Source organism: Diadema antillarum, unplaced genomic scaffold, assembly GCF_040938485.1.
Source record: "Diadema antillarum isolate AM-2024a unplaced genomic scaffold, OU_Dant_1.0 scf00000087, whole genome shotgun sequence".
In the NCBI taxonomy this organism is placed as follows: Eukaryota; Metazoa; Echinodermata; class Echinoidea; order Diadematoida; family Diadematidae; genus Diadema; species Diadema antillarum.
Genome location: NW_027270976.1, coordinates 138,068 through 156,219, shown reverse-complemented (window position 1 = coordinate 156,219; position 18,152 = coordinate 138,068). Strand labels below are relative to the sequence as shown.

At 39.9% G+C, this 18,152-nt stretch overlaps 1 protein-coding gene across 1 annotated transcript in view; it reads left to right on the top strand.

The window, feature by feature from the left end:
• LOC139718002 (double zinc ribbon and ankyrin repeat-containing protein 1-like) overlaps positions 1 to 18,152 on the top strand; it is a 76,038-nt gene that overhangs the window by 31,524 nt on the left and 26,362 nt on the right. Inside the window, exons 13-16 of the mRNA XM_071629490.1 lie at positions 2,807 to 2,910; positions 5,205 to 5,370; positions 11,197 to 11,214; positions 15,086 to 15,186. Coding sequence (XP_071485591.1) covers positions 2,807 to 2,910; positions 5,205 to 5,370; positions 11,197 to 11,214; positions 15,086 to 15,186 — 389 coding nt within the window. The remainder of the gene's footprint in view (positions 1 to 2,806; positions 2,911 to 5,204; positions 5,371 to 11,196; positions 11,215 to 15,085; positions 15,187 to 18,152) is intronic.

The window sequence follows — 18,152 nt, the reverse complement described above, 5'->3', positions numbered from 1 at the left end:
GTGAAAGGGCCTTTCTGTGTTGATGTCATTGTTTGCAAGATTGAATGTCAAGGTAAGAAAAAAATCATAACTTATCAACTCTTTACATATACATGGCGTTTCACATAATAGATGCAGATGCCAATAAGATTGACTGCTATGATATTACATATTGCTGAACAATAACATACATGTGAGTAACTGACATAGCATTACAGATATGCCTTACTGTGCCACACAAGCTTCTAGTGCCACTGCAGATTTCAAGCAGAAGTTGATATTGCATTTTTCTGCTCAATTTTCAAGTTGCTTTTAATGTAACAGTGTTAAGTCAAACAGAATGGTTAAATGGCTTTGTTTTTATCAAAATTTGTTGTAGAAAATGACTTATGGAATATAAAGTTTCACATGTTGTCATGAAATAGTGATTATTATTGAAACCAGATTTAAAGACATCAAACATGCTACCAGTTCAATGAGTGGGACAACAACAACATGAATAACACATTGACTTGGACAATAACCAGAACATAACAACATGAATAACACATTGACTGGGACAATAACCAGAACATTACAGCATGAACAACACATTGACTGGGACAACAACCAGAACATTACAGCATGAACAACACATTGACTGGGACAACAATCAGAACATTACAACATGAACAACACATTGACTGGGACAACAATCAGAACATTACAACATGAACAACACATTGACTGGGACAACAATCAGAACATTACAACATGAACAACACATTGACTGGGACAACAATCAGAACATTACAACATGAATAACACATTGACTGGGACAATAACCAGAACATAACAACATGAATAACACATTGACTGGGACAATAACCAGAACATAACAACATGAATAACACATTGACTGGGACAATAGCCAGAACATAACAACATGAACAACACATTGACTGGGACAACAACCAGAACATTACAGCATGAACAACACATTGACTGGGACAACAATCAGAACATTACAACGTGAACAACACATTGACTGGGACACCAACCAGAACATTACAACGTGAACAACACATTGACTGGGACATCAACCAGAACATTACAGCGTGAACAACACATTGACTGGGACATCAACCAGAACATTACAACGTGAACAACACATTGACTGGGACATCAACCAGAACATTACAACGTGAACAACACATTGACTGGGACAACAACCAGAACATTACAACATGAACAACACATTGACTGGGACAACAACCAGAACATTACAACGTGAACAACACATTGACTGGGACAACAATCAGAACATTACAACGTGAACAACACATTGACTGGGACAACAACCAGAACATTACAACGTGAACAACACATTGACTGGGACATCAACCAGAACATTACAACAAGCAAAGACTGGAACACCTGATTGCAACAGAGAGACCCCCACATTGATGCAAATGATAGAGTACCACTGGACACAGGCTTTTACATTAACAACAACAAACATTAGTACATTCACTAAAGACGCTCAACTGAAAAGACAGGAAAGTGTGCGCTAATCCTGTATGAAACAAATGGACAGCGCGCGGTCCTCGAGCGTATTACGTACATCACCTGAGACCACTCAAAAACGCTTGATAAACAACAACAACAACAGTGTGCTCAGGTGATGGGCGTCTTCGCCTGAGACGCGTTGTCTTTGAAGTTGTTTTTGTTGTTTATCAATCGTCTTTGATTGTGAGATCATGTTGTCAAATTTTTACCTCCTTGAAATAATCCTTATTACTGTAAAATTTCGTTCTTCAAAATAATCCCCTTAATCGAAAAAAAGCTATGACTATAATTTTTCAATCTTTTTAAGATGATAAAAATACCACTACCTTTGGAAATAGATGATGTTTCTAGGTGTACTGAGTTTGTACTTAGCTCTCTTTTGTATCGTCATGTAGGGTAGCCATTTTGTGTCCATTTCTATCGTGCGCCTTCTTATCTTGTTATTTACTATCTTTGACACTCACTCTACCCCACATCGCACTGACTATTAACTTCAACATGCCAGATCCACACAACAACAACAACAACCTGATGATCATCTTTAGAAGCATAGCCAAATGCTCCAGTAGCTTACTAACACACCAGCAGAGGGCACTGACCGCTCACGGTGAGCAGGCTCCTCAAGGTCTGCACAAAATGCTCAAATCCCCCAATCTACTTTGAAGTGTTTATCTCGTGATCTGCTGCTTAGTTTGTAGAACTCTGGTGAAGTTTGATCAGCTCTTGTTAAAGTAACCTCAGGACTATCACATTCTAACACTGCAAAGTCTTTTCACATTCACAAACTGCTTCTGTTGAAGATGATTTGTGAGCAAAGGTTCATGTTTTTGTCCTTGTGCTTTATTTTACTAGACATCTCTAGTAGCAAGAGCATGGATGGACAGTAGTCATGGAGGAAGGAAATACCATTGAATTACAGGTTAATGGATTCCACACATCATGAGCTCGGTAAACTTCATCATCAACTTTGGTCATACAGTTGCCAGTACAGAAATTAGAAGCAAACCCTATTAAAACAAGAATCTAGTCTTGACTAAAAGATTTCCTTGAAAACACAAAATCTTATGAAAACAGTCAAAGTGAATTGGAGGAATAATCACGGTCAAAGTGGGGAACCAGTAGCCGATTCTGGCACTGGTAAATTAATTATGGTCATGTGCATTTGCTCTTTGTGTGTGTGCTTGTGTCAATAATCCAAGCAAAAAAAAAAAAGAAGCTTTACATACTATACCAAGATAGTATAAATATGTCATGACCCTGTGTGTCTCCCATTTCGTAGGGTACTGGAGGCAGCAAATGGACCACATATGTGGGCACCTGAAGGCACATGCCCAGAACAACCAAGATTTCAGAAACATGATTGGGGAACCTCGGATGGGCAAGGTACTTATAACGACTTTATGTCCAACTTGTCAGAGTATTGCCACATTAATTTTATGATGTGGATCTTATAGACTAAAGGGATTCCTTGGATATTTGTAGTGTTATAGGCAGGCCCACTTCTGCTTATACCAGAAGTATGAAATGTACTTTAGTATTAAAGGAGACATCTGTATGATTTTCAGGCTTTTGCATTTGGACATCTATAGAGTACACTGGATATAGTGTTACAGAATTTATATTGATTTCAATAGGAATAAGAATGTTTTCAAATTTCATAGCAAATCACAATGAACAAGGATGATGACATAACAGCTCCACTTTAAAATGCCTGATTGGGTGCTCATGGAAGCAGAACAAAAGAAGAAAGCATGCATGAATTCTATACAGGGGAACTTATTTAAAAGCAAGTGGTATTGCAATGGAATTGAATTGCTACACTTTTCGAATATGTGAGCCTCCTCTGTCATCATCCTCGTTCTATGTTATAAGTTTTGGGTTTTTAGAATATTGGTTTGTCTGCTCAAGGACAAATAAATTCCACAAATCTATACATGGCACTATCAATTTATATACTACATAATGTAAAATTATATAATCATCTGGAATGTCCCTGTAATTGAGATATGAAAATCAGCTACCCGATGAAACCCATATTATTGGTGATATAATGTAATCTATGTAGGTGTTCCTGTTTGAGAATAGTCTGTCTGGCTTTTTGGAGAGCATACCCTGCATATATACACTATGCAAAAAAAGTAAGTTCCCCCCTAACATTTTTGGATATATCTCAAAAAGTATTTTACGGATTTTCATAATTCAAACGGGAATGGATAGGGAATTTCATTACCCATGGTACTCATAACATGAATGGCATATCACTGCCACCAGATATCATTATTGGTGTAAAAAAAGAAACATTTTATGTCAAAATGCATGGGAAAAAAAGTTGCACTTCAGGCTATATGAAGCATATTGTATACATTTCCTATGTAAGTTGGCAAATGACCTTTTTACATTGTGTAATTCTCAGGAATTTCTTCAAATACAATGTGCTTCCCTACTAAACAGATGTTATGCATACTTTTTAAACAATAGGCCTTTTCAATATGAAAATGTTGGTACAAGCCATGTGATTTGTAATTCCAATTTGGGTTGATCACATTACTGTGCCTATAGCCATTTTGCATCATGCGCTCAAGTTGTAGATCAGTTTGTTGAAGGAAATGGCATCGAACGTATGGAGTGGTCTGCAAGATCCCCTGACTGTAATCCAGTAGAGATTCTTTGGGATATCATTAAGTGGAAAGCGAGCAAGAAGGTGAAAGATGACACTTCACTGCAAGAAATTCAACGCATCTGGCAGAGAGCATGGGGCCAACATTGAGCAGCGCCAAGTACAAACTTTGGTTAACAGTATGAGGAAGAGATGCCGGCTGGTCATTGAAGCGAATGGTGGACATATCAGTTATTAACTACTTCACTGTATGCTCATGAAAAAAAAGAGATAGGGAATAAACCATGCTTAAAAGTTCAAAATCATGAGTGATTGTTTGATTATTTGTGTAAAAGTCATTGCAAATCACTAAAGTGCAACTTTTGTTTCCATGCATTTTTGACATAAAATGCATTTTTTCACACCAATGATTATATCTGGTGGCAATGATTTGCCACTCATGTTATGAGTAATAAAATTCCTTATCCATTCCCGTTTGAATTATGAAAATCCGTAAAATACATTTTGAGATAAATCCAAATATGCTATGGGGGAACTTACTTTTTTTGTTGAGTGTATATACATTTCTACATAAATGACTTTTGAGTATTAATGAATTCTACAAAATATGTAAATGTGCAATTCACAAGTTGCACATTGTTACAAATTCTAAGAGAATGGTTTTATAGTGGAGTAGCTAAAAAAATAGCAGTTTTATCAGTGCTGATAAAATCAACGCTTTAAAAAAAAAAACAATTTAGGACTTGTCCATGTAACGTGAAATGCTGAGATGTTACAGTCTGTGTCTAAGACATGTAATTGTCCATTTGAGTAATGTATGCATATTTGTGGAGATGTTTCCTCTCAGAACATTACTTACAAACTATTCCATGCTCTTGTAGACACTGAAAGCATTTCAATGCGTGAAATCCAGTTTGCATGTATGAATTACTACTGTGTATTGCAAGGCTTTTGTGCAGTATTTGATTGCTAGGAACAAACTAACTTTGTTATCAGGGTATGCATAGAATATGAATATGTTAGTAAACTTGTGTATTAATCCACTGTTCTCAATTTCTAGTTGGTAACAGCAGCTGTCCATGAAGATGGTTATGAACTAAGTCTGACAGTATGTTTCAACCTACGAGGATCAAAGGATGCTATGACTGGCAAGCCACTGGGCATCATGAAAGGAACTCTATTGAGTGATGTTACAGAGGGGAGGAGAGACAGTACTCCAAGTCCAGGTGAAGACCGATCCTTCACTCTTCACCATGTGTTGTGCTTTCTTCGTATTCTGTGTCTTGTCTGATTTTTTTCTCTGCTGTGTGTTCTTTTCTATGCTAAACTCTGTGTCTGCTGTACCCTCTTTCCCGTGTAATTATTACTGGTATTCTTATTATTACCCATGCCGATGAAAATCAGCAGGGGGTTATGTAAAGGGTTCCGTATGTTTGTTTGTTTGTTTGTTTGTGTACAAGATAACAAGAGAACGGGTGAACGGATTTGCACCAAATGTTCAGGGAATGTTTGGATAGTGACAGGAAAGAATCGATTAGATTTTGGTGATAATCAGTTGACCCCTGCAAATTCTGTGTGACCTTGTACTTTTGACCCCATGGGGTGACCACTCCGAACATTTTCCCGTTTCTTACTGTGCGATTTTCCGCTACCATACGAAAACAGAACTCCCAGACGACGGACTTCACTGCTCAAATGTTCGTAAGAATTCTGAAATTTATGTTTATTTTAGGGACTAGTCCTTCTGAATTTGTGAAAATTTTGTGAAAGTTCGCTTTCCGTCGTCACAAAATGGCCCGTATTTGGTGATTTTTCATATTATTATTGATTCTTTTTTTTCGTTGGAGGAACATTTCACAATCACGGAAAAATTTTGCTCGGTCCCAGTCACACTGCAGTGCATATGCTTCCATTTCGTAGTGCACTAACTATACACGGCTCTGTTGCTGTACACAAGTGTCGTGCTGGCACACTGGGCGAAATTTGGACACAGCACCATATATTAAATAGGTTAGTCAAATACCGGTTAGTGATTGGCTAAACACAGTCACGAGGTGGAGGCACATTCGTTATGATCGCCCATGGACAGAACATTTTTGTAATGTTCTCTCATGGGAAAACATTTTCACGTAACAAATGACAGAAGGCCTAGGACCGCGCACAGTGAATTTGGCTCTGCGTGAGCAATCGAGTGCGTTGTGCTGGTGGTTGACGTTGACGTATTTGACGTATTTGACTAACCCATATGATATAACAGATGATGACTTTTGTTGTCGGGAACATGTACCAAACGTTCCACCCTCAGGGTTTGAAATGCTATTTCAGGAGGCTATAAGTCCCGAGACGAAGTCGAGGGACTTATAACCTCCCTCAATAGCATTTCAAACCCCTTCGGGTGGAACATTCGATTTGTTCCCTCCCCCACCAGTCATCACCTAGTATATAATATGTCAAAATCACCGCTTCGCACTCTTTTTCATTGTAGAGTGTTTTGGTGGAAGTGAATGTTTGGATAGTGACAGGGAAGAATCGATTAGATTTTGGTGATGATCATTTGATCCCTGCAAATTCAATGTGACCTTGTAGTTTTGACCCCATAGTACATGTATAGTATTGCGACTACTCTGTAGCGCTGCTAAGGCATGGGTCTGCTGCCTTTGACGGCCGCTCTCGTTACTATTATTATCATTATCATGATTATTATCATGATTATTATTATTGTTATTATTATTATTATTATTATTTTTTTAGTAATCATATTCCACTATTTTACCCCTGCTAGATACAGTGAACTTCACATGAAGTTTTCTTGACTGGAGAAAGTGCTCAATTTTACTATAATCGAGCCCTTTAGAGAATAAATTTTTACTTTCATTCTTTTTTTAAACCCAAAATGTATTTGATTTTAAGCTCACCCGAGCCAATGCCTAAGTGAGCTCTTGCAATCATTCACCGTCTGGCATGCATTGTGTATTGGTCATTGTGCCTAAACTTTTTATGCCTCCGCCACAAAGTGGTGCCGGAGGCATTATGTTTTCGGGTTGTCCGTCCGTCCTTCCGTCCGTCCGTAATGAATTTTGTGGACAGCGTAACTAAAAAACCTTCTGAGGTATCTTAATGAAACTTGGCATGTATGTGTATTAGGGGGTGAAGTTGTGTCTATCAACTTTTGGGTGCACATGCTCAAGGTCAAAGGTCAAAAGGTCAAGGTCAAATACGTAAAATTTCACTATTTCCCCCATATCTCTGCAATGCCTGAAAATATTTTCTTGAAACTTAGTGTATACATGTATTACCCAATTAAGATTCTGTGGTGAAATTTTGGGGTCATGAGGTCAAAGGTCAAAAGGTCAAGTAAAAATGTTAAAATTTTACTTTTTTTCTCCGTATCGGGGAAATTGTTCAAGGTATCTTTATGGAACATAGTATATATGTACATTGTATGTACTGACTGGCAGTGATTATCTAGGGACTTTGGGGTTCATGGGGTCAAAGGTCAGGGGTCAGAGGTCAAGGGCAACACTTCAAAATTTTACTATTTCCCTCATATTTATGCAATGCCAGCAGGATTATTATTTTTTAAAAACTTGGTGTATGCATGTATAACCCAATATTAGATTCTCTGGGAAGTTTTTTTTTCTTCCAAAAAGGTCAAAGGTGAAAAGGTCAAAGATCTAGTGAGAATTCTGAACTTACTTCTTCCTCCATATCTTGGAAGTGGTTCAAGCTATCTTGAAACTTAGTACATATTTATGCATGTTCTGCCTGACAGTGAGTCTCTTATGAATTTTAGGGTCAAGGGCCATATGAAAATGGTTAACAATTTACTGTTCAATATAGAAATTGCACTTTTTCTCCATACCTTGAAAATTACTCAATGCATAAACTTACGAGAGGGTCAAAGTCAAGTTAGAGTCCTTAAATCCCCAAATACATGCTCTCCTATTCATCCAATTAAACCTAGGTCAAGGAAGGTGAACATTCAACACATTTGTGACAAACATGTCATTTTAATATTTTGCAAATTTTGTGAAACTGTAATCACACATTGTCCACATGTACTTTAGACCTATTAGGAGAATCATGCATTATGGCAGAGGCATACCAGTCGCCATAACAACATTTCTAGTTTACATTTTCAGTTTCTTCCTCCAAAACCCCATGGTGGATTTCAAAGACCCCAAATTAGGGAATCTTACAAATCTTATTCTCTAGAACCATAAGTGATAGAGCTACATGAGAGTTATTAGTATGAGTAAGTAGACTGGTGACCATAATTTCAAGTTTTTTCATGGCCTATCCAGGGATTCCCCGCCTGGGGGCCTTGTAAGGGGGGAGGGGAGGGGACAAATTAGGGCCCAATTTCATAATTTGGTAATCTGCTTGATAATGCATGGTACAATTTTCACCAAAACTTGGCAGGTAGCATCCCTGACCTGAGGGTAAGAGGATCTCAATTTGTTAGAATGGGTAACATGCCTCCAAATTCAGGAGTCTTTACAAGTCTTCTGTATAATTGTACATTTCATCTTCTTCTTGAGAATGCATGGTCAAATTTCACCAGACTTGGCAGGTATTATCGCTTGGATGATAGGATATCTTTAAATATGTACAAATGGGCAAGATTGGAGACTTGAGCACAATGCTCAAAGGGGGGAGGGGGAGACAGACAAAACTCCCAAATTAAGGAATCTTTTCAAATCTTCTTTTCTCAAATTGTAAGCGATAGTCTTCGGTAGTGCTACAATGGATGTGTAATTTCCTCCGTCAAGGGAGGAGGGTATGTTTTCACAAAGATCCTACTCTCCATAAGATGATCAACTCTCCCCATTTTACATGGCTGCTGGTGAAACGGAAGTGGCTGCCGCCCGCTAGCATTGAGCGGGTATAGATCAAACAACCGTTAGCCTTTTGCAAAGGCAGCTCCCAATAATTTGTGGATGTGCGCAGTTACAGCGAGTGTAGCAACCTGTGAGTGGAGCTGAGTGAGCTGTGTGCGAGTCTACCTCTCGCTGTGACCATGGAGGTGAGACATAAACTCGCTGTGCATGCGGTCTCTTGGAAATCGAAATAATGATAAACCTGCTGATGGTTTGTTGTTACGGTAGCTATTGATGCAGTTTAATGCACTGCACAAATTCTTAGGTTTACTCATGATTCTTCACAGAAAATACCAGCTTCTTTCTTGTCTTAGCCTGTCTTGGTCCTCCACAAACATATCAGGAAAGTACAGCACACCTGGACACTATCGCTGCTCAATGCTAGTGACGCACTCCTTAAAAATCCCACAATTCAAATCGGCAGCATTTCACTTTTCTACTGAGAGTTGACCATCTTATTATGTAGGATCTTTGGTTTTCATTACCATTGGTTTGTTTGTTTGTCCGTGTGCAAAATAACTCAAAAAGTTGAGAATGGATTTGAATGAAACTTGCAGGAAAGGATGAGAATGACACAAGGAGCAGATGATTAAACTTTGGTAGTGATTCAGAATTTTTATACCCCCGCCAAACGAAGTTTGAAGGGGGTATATAGGAATCAGCGGACGGTCGGTCGGGCGGTCGGTCGGGCGGTCGGGCGGGCGGTCGGGCGGTCGGGCGGTCTGGCGGTCGGTCGGGCGGTCGGTCGGGCGGTCGGTCCGTTGCAAATCTTGCGTCGCGAACTACTTCCTCAGTTTTCAACCGATTCCCATAAAACTTGGCACAGATGTGTGCCTTGGGTTGTAGATGTGCAAGACGTATTTTTTGACAGTACCCAAAAGTACGTTGCCATGGTAACGGCATATTATGGGCAAAAATGGGTACAAATCTTGCGTCGCGAACTACTTCCTCAGTTTTCAACCGATTCCCATAAAACTTGGCACAGATGTGTGCCTTGGGTTGTAGATGTGCAAGACGTATTTTTTGACGGTACCCAAAAGTACGTTGCCATGGTAACGGCATATTATGGGCAAAAATGGGTACAAATCTTGCATCGCGAACTCCTTGGTACAGACGTGTGCCTTTGGTTGTAGATGTGCAAGACGCATTTTTCGACAGTACCTGAAAGTACGTTGCCATGGTAACGGCATATTAATGGCAGAAGATCAAGGAAAGATCTTGCGGATTTAACTACTTCCTCAGTTTTTTGACCAAAGCTTATCAAATGTTGTTTTGACCAAAGCTTATGAAATGTTGTTTGACGGGGGTATAACCAGTCGCTGTAGCGACATTTCTAGTTATGCCTCCGCCATGAAGTGTCGCCGGAGGCGTTATGTTTTCGGGTTGTCCGTCCGTCCGTCCTTCCATCCGTAATCAATTTGGATGCCGTCCGTAATCAATTTGGACAGCGTATCTAAAAAACCATTATAGGTATCCTAATGAAACTTGCATGTACTGTAAACGCCAATATTTTCGCGTACAGATATTTTCGCGAATCACGGTATCAGTGGCGTTTTGGCATGTTGTTAAATTAGCGATTGATACTAGGTCTAGTAGTAGTAGGGTCTACTGCCAAGCCCGAGAAACACGTTCAAACACTTGCCAACGTACTCGTAACGTTTTTCCATTTGCACTGTGACTTCCCAAACATGACAATAGAAAAGACACGTTAGAAGATTTATAAAATGAAACAATAATTACGGGAACTTGCAGTGAGACACTCACACACGGCATTCACAAGTACCTACCAAATGTTGCAATAAATAGATGTTTAGACTACAAAGTTTCAGAGCTGGGCTAGTGCTAGCGAAAGTTTTACATGCATCCCTAGGCCTCACCCAACCATGTTGAGCCGGTGTTTATGAATGTCATGATTTTCCCTCAGAAACTCATCTGACGAACACACACACACCCTCACCGCGCCCATGGGATTTGCACACATCTTGCAGTCTCAATGATCAATTCCCTGGCTATCAGAGTAGACACACACAATGTTAATCACGTGTATGGAAGAGCCACACAATCGGGCACGCCCATCAAACTGCAGGCCTCGAATTAACCGACGGCCACCGACGGCCATGGCCGTCGGTGCCCCTTTCGTTGGCCGCAATGCCTTTTTTTCCTTGATCAAAGTTACGGCCAAAAAAAAATGTGCCCTTTTTCTTGTGGCCGTGGTGCCCTTTTAGAATGAAAGTTATTATTCATTTACGTATAATATGCCCTTTCTCAAATTCTACACTTTAATAAGCTTGAACAACTTTCCTGATCTCAAATATCATACCTTCAGTTCACTCGCGTCCCAATATATCTGATTCAAACTCAAAGTATCTTTCCGAGATACGAGACGACGTGTACGTACATGTACGCCCGACCGGCTTTTACCGTCCCGACTGCCTCCGCAGCGCAGCGGCCATAGAGTTTATAGGCAGTGGCGGGCCGGAGCAAGTGGTTGTAAACCATGTTAAAAAATGCCAGGGGGGTGTTTCATAAAGCTATTCGTTAAGTTACGAGCAACTTACGAGCAACTGGTGATCATTTGTTGTGCTGAATTATGGAAATTCTGATAAGTATAGCACATCAGAACTGATCACCAGTGGCTTGTGAGTTGTTCGTAACTTTACGAACAGCTTTATGAAACAGGGCCCAGGCCTGTCGGACGGCTGCGAGCATTGCCATCTCTCTCGCTCTGCATTCATGCCCGCATGCTCAAAGCAAAATGGCGCCGGAAGTGCTCCAAAGCGAGCGCGGCGTATGTGTTGAGAACATACTGTATTACAGAACCTACATCGTATTGCATATGGCCTACTGCCTAACATCGTCTGCTGCGGAGAGATCTTATGCATGCGTGCGCTGCTGGAGTGTAGCAGCACGGTCGATAGCATATAGCTGTATGGGGCATTCACATCACGTATAAACACCCAACATGCCCTTTCCAATGTGGCCTTGGTGCCCCTCTGACTGACCTAAGTGCCCTTTAATGGCTAGCCTCTTGGAAAAAGTGCCCTTTTCTAAATGGCCTTGCCCCTCCAAAATCCTATTTCAAGGCCTGAAACTGAAATGGGTATATACCTTAACCCTATTCTAACTGAGGAGGGTCAAATTGACCCCCCCCCCCTCTACATTTCGCGCCATGATTCCGCTACGCACAAAGATTTTGCCGCGTCATTTCATGACTTTTTTCATTGAAGTTTTTTTCATTGAAGTTTTTTTCATTTTTCATCTCCCGCATATTTTGAGACCAATTTGCGACATCCGGGTACACCATTCTGAAGTTATGCAATGTTTTGCACATGCATGTCAACCCGAAAACAGCTCAAATTCATGATTTCGTTTGCAAATCCAATGCAAATTGTGTTTTTTTGTTTAATTGATATAAATTAGATTATTTCAACTTTTGAACATTAAGATTAATCAATCATAATGTAGATAAGCTTGAAATAGTGCCTGCAACAAATTTTGGCCAAAAAACAATAGAAAACAGAAGGTCGAAAAAACAATAAAATGCGTAAGAAATTAAAACAATAAAAAACAAAAGAAACTGATTTTGATTGCCTATTTTTTTACAAGAAAATTGTTTGATGTGTCTTTAGGAACTCTGACACAAAAATTTAGCAACCCTTTGTTCTTTTTGATGGAGTTATAGGTGAAAATATGATTTCATGCGTAAATTTGCATAATTAATTTATTAAAAAATATGAAATCAACATTTTTTACTGTATGACCATGTAATCTTGTAGTTGACATCCGGCTCTATGTTCAGGCAAAATGCGGCGATCGCGCGATCGGCGGCAGAGATCTGAAGGGGGGTCAAATTGACCCCCCCCCCCCAGTAAAAACTTGGTCTCAAATAGCCTAGTTAAATAAAATAGGGTTAAATAGGCACTGGCGATAACATTGTATTTACTGTAATTATTACGAGTCCCTCTGAACATGATGGGAGTTTTTTCACCTGCTGAACAAAAAAGGAATTAACCGCGCTAGCGTGACATGTAGGGCGAGTCCATGATAAGACAGGGAAGCACACTTCAATCGCAGTGAGCGTATACCGCATTTGTAAAACTGGAGCCCTGTACTTGTACAGTAGTTCTAGTAGGCTTACTTTGAAGTGAAGTGTTTATCTCTCGGAAGAGGCCAATTTCCTCACTGGCTTACTGTAAACGTGGAAATTTTCGCGGTACATTAATTTTCGCGGATTTCACGCTACGTTCGGCTAGCGCGAATTCAAAAACGCGCGAATATATCTTCACAATTTTCTATGCACATTTTGAACGGGATGAATTGTGTGCGCTTCATCGATGATACTGCTACGTAGTACAATGTACAGGCATATGCGCATGTTTACGCTACTAGTACTGTGCGAAGAGACGATAGATTGCTGTGTACTGTAGCATGCAGTGTGCACCGCGCGCACCGATGCTACATTCCCCCGTGACTACGGTACTACAGTCACAGCTGTACTACGTATTTGAGTGCTTGTACTCGCAGTCGAGCCGCTCGCTACGTCGCTTGTCGTACGCTGGCATAGCAAGCTATGTAGCAGAGGCTTTGGATGTAAGCAGTGAATGTGTACTACAGTAAAGTAACCTGCTGTGGAGCGCGAATTTAAGAACCCGCGAATACGTTTTCGAGCCGCTCAGCGCGAAAAATTAATCGCGCGAAAATATTGACGTTTACAGTAATGGAATTGCCCAAAAGCTGACGAAAAGCACGTACAGTACACAAATTACCAAGGCATGATTACAGTGCAGTACTTAATAGTATGTGGAAGTACTGGCCGGTGTAACAGCCGCGTTCTGGTCTGACCAGTGCTGGATGCATTTTGTCATCAATTTGTACATACATTGTAAGGTATGATGGGGTAATACTTTCGTGTGTCTTTATTTTCGCGATCAGCCCATAGCTCGCGAAATTCGTGAAAATAAAACCCTCCCGAAAATAACAGTGTATACAATATATGTATGAGTGGGCAAAGTTGTGCCTATCAACTTTTGGGTGCACATGCTCAAGGTCAAAGGTCAAAAGGTCAATGTCAAATACTCAAAATTTCACTATTTCCCCCATATCTATGCAATGCATAGAGGTATTTTCTTGAAACTTAGTGTATACATGAACTACCAAATGAAGATTCTCTAGAGAGAATATCAGGTCTTGAGGTCAAAGGTCAAGTGAAAATGTTAAAATTTCACTTTTTTCTCCATATCTCACAAATGGTTCAAGGTATCTTCATGGAGCTTTGTACATATGCATGCACTGACTGGCAGTGATTATCCAGGGAATTCAGGGATCATGGGTCAAAGGTCAGGGGGTCAAAGGTTAGCATCAAGTCTTCAAAATGTCAGTATTTCCCTCTTATCTATGCAATGCCTGCAGGATTTTTCGTGAAACTTAGTGTGTGCATGTATTACCCAATAGAGATTCTCTTGGAAGTTTCTGGCCAAAAGGTCAAAGGTCCAAAGTTCAAGTGAAAGTGCTAAATTTCACTTCTTCCTTAAACTTATAAAAGGGTCAAAAGTTAAGTAAAAATCCTCAAATCCCTGAATACCTTCACTCTTAGACAATATAGCCATTCATCCAATTCAGCCTAGTTCAAGGAAAGTGAACGTGCAACACATTTGTGACAAACCTGTCATTTTAATATTTTGTTGATTATGTGAAACTGTCATTACACATTGTCAAGACATCGTACTATAGACCTATTAGGAGAACCATGCATTTTAAATGGCGGAGGCATACCACTCGCATAGCGACATTTATAGTTTTTTTTAAAAAATTTTTATGAAGGATTTTCGATATTTTGGCAGGTGGGGTCAATGAACTTTGGAGTTCAAGCTGCGCATTTTTTAGGTTTTCATATGGGCACTAAAGTGCGTGCTTTTGTCCTTTTGAAGCATTCTAAAAGATGGTGAAGTTGAGTTTTACCAACTTCTATTGTGTTGACATCATAATCCAAGTGATTTTGTAGTTAATGAAGACATCTGTTGTAAATCACTTGGCAACAAGAATATTGTTTTGTGCATTTCAGCTGCCTTTGACAGGACTGCAAGTGTAACGAGAGATGGTACAAGGAAAGAACCTGCAAAGAAGAAAACCATCAAGAAAAACCAAGGGAATCAAAAGCTGACTGTGAGTATATCCTAATCCTAACCCTAACCCTTCACTCAGGCAAATATTCAGTTTATGAGTTACATGTACATATACTGTATATCTGAAGTACAATATTGTATTCTCATTCACCTCTAAGAACCAAGGTCTAAAAATTGATAAGAATCTACAATCATTTACCATTGCAGTAGTTCAACAAATATGAAAGACAAATTTACCTCAAATCTACATTTGGATTCAGTAAAATCAGAATAAGTAGTAATATTTGAGTAATATCAGATGATCCCTTCAATGGTTGTGAATTTTGAAAGTACTGGTGAAAGCTATTGATTGCTGGATTAGAAGACTGCAACAATTAATGAAAACAAGTCTCGATTAACAACAGGCAATGAATGTTGTACCACCCTCAAGGCCAGTATATTGTTCTAGCCCTCATTGTTTCCATGGGTATGTTTACTGGAAGCTCCCTTGGACTCAGCAGTGTTGTGCTGCTGCCTCTGCATCCACATGTCACACTTGTATGCATAATACTGGTCCCATTTGATGATGTAGTTTATTCACATTTGATACGGGAATGTATCATGTAAAAATCCAGGTGCCTATAACTTGGTGATAGTGCCTGTGCTTATTCTGTCTTTATACACAAACACAAAAAGGTTGATTTTTTGAGGGTCTGATTGTGTATGCTCCATTAACCACATTTCAAGACAGATTTTGTTCAATTTTGTGCAAATGTTTATCATTGTCAGATCTGAAGCTCTATAATGCTTGGCTATGCTGTTCTCAGTATTTAGCCTTTTACAGGGTCAAAAGTCACCACCATGTTCATATATTTTTGAGTGTGCCCTACCATCCACATTTCTTGATGAGTTTTCTTCGAAATTTGTTTGGAGATGATCATGGTAAAATTGTTGACTACTCATTTGTTTTTGGTCATGCTGTCCCCAATGTTCTTCTTTTGATAGGGTCAAAGACCATATTTTGGTTAATGTCTTTGTGTGTGAGTAATTGGCTGTGTTTCCTGATTTTATTCAAATTTAGTGTGAAAGTGTATTATTCATAAATCTAGCTGCTTGAAACCTGTGGTAGTACCCTCTTTATTCAGTCTTTATACACAAAATTGTTGATTTTTTAGGGTCTCCTTGCAGGGTGCTATCTGACTTTTTTTGTAAATTTTATTTTACCATTTGCGTTGCCAGGCAAGCAGATTTTCATATTGTTGCACAACACTTGCCTGAACGTGAATTTTACTTGCCCTTCAAGAAAGTACAAAAATATAAGAAAATGATAGTGAGTGCACTTTTAAGGTCATTTATAGTAGATCTAGGGATTGAGTTGGGATCATTAAGTCTTAAATTTTTTTCCTTGAACTGCATACCGTAAAAACTCGTGTATAAGGCGCACTTTTTTTCGTCTAAAAAAATGTCAAAAGTTGGGGGTGCGCCGTATACACGAATGCAAGAAAGTTTAGATCGTGGTCTGCCGTACAGAACACGTAGAAACCCTGCTGCAGGGGAGCCAATGCACTGTTTGTATAGTACACTGTACCAATGCTGCCTACGTGTGACCGAATGAAAAACATGTCTCTGAAATGTGAACGATATTGATTTGAAATTTCCGTTACAGACCTATAATTCATTAAAATATGTTAAAATTATTTAATTGCTGTCATTATCAAGGAGTATTTGCACACAGAGAAGAGCTCCCAGTCTCCAACTCACAGATTTGGAGCCAAGAAATCCAACGTCGCTAGACTCACCGGGCCACTGGTGTGCATGCTTGCTATTGCGTGTTTGCTATCGCGTGTGTTGTGCATTGTGTGGATCATCATCGATAGGATCACTTTATAAAATGGGTTCAAGAATGTAGCCAATAGGAAGCGCTGAAATGAGTCACGTGTGCTTTGGTTATTTTAGTCCCATTGCACTACGTGTTAAATCCTATTGCCGATCGTCTGTGCGCGCGGTGGTTCCTTTGAATTGCATGCATACGCGCTGTCAATCCTGTAAACAACTTCTAGTTCGGGCTGCCGGCCGGCCAGCCGGCCGGCCTTTCTTCCCTTGTGCATGCATAACATGTGTGCCGTACGTAACTCTTATACGTACAGTAGACCAAGCGTTGTGGGACCGGACGCGTACATGGAGTCACTTTGAAGGGAAATCCAACGATTTAGCAGGTTAATTCTCACGCCGTTTTCAGAGTATGTTGTCTAGTAGGCCTATATGAGGAGTCTATATCAAGTTTTTAAGGTAAAGGGTGCATATTCTATGTAAAATAAGTAAGTTTTCATGCGGGAACTTACGTGTCCGGAAACCCAACCCCCCATCATACTTATATGTGCGGGATTTCCGAGTGCGACGTGCGTAAATGTTTGGGACGAACATTTTCGGACATCTTGACCCACAAATGTACGTGAAAAATGCTGTTAGTTTTCGAATTTTCGACCCATTTTATAAAACAAATGATGCACAGGATTATTTCGTGGCTTTAGTGGAGATGCAGCTCACTCTCGGGTATTTACAATGTAGTGCAACATGCACTCGGCAATTGTAAATACCCTCGAGTGCGCTTCATCGCCGCTAACGCACTCTATCCTGTGCATCATTTGTATAACAGCAGTAACACCAAAGATGATAGAGCGCCGCACTGGCAGCAAGGCGCTGTATTATCTATAGAATACCAAACAAAGCAAGTCTGGTACGCCGTAATGGCGCGGCGCTCTATCATCTTTAGAAATACCGAACAAGGCAAGTCTGGTATGCTGTAAGCTGTAATACAATAGCTGAGCTGTGGTAGCTCACGCACACTCCCAATGGGCACTTAACTCGCCTATTATATACGTGTACCTCCGTGTTGCATCGTGTCACTGTAAAATTTATTTTAGCGAGGTTTAGATTTCGCAAATTTCGTGGCGCAGTTTAGTATCACGAACGTGGGGGGGATTGCGAAAAGACCTCTTCGCAAAAATAACAGCCTTTTTTTTCCCC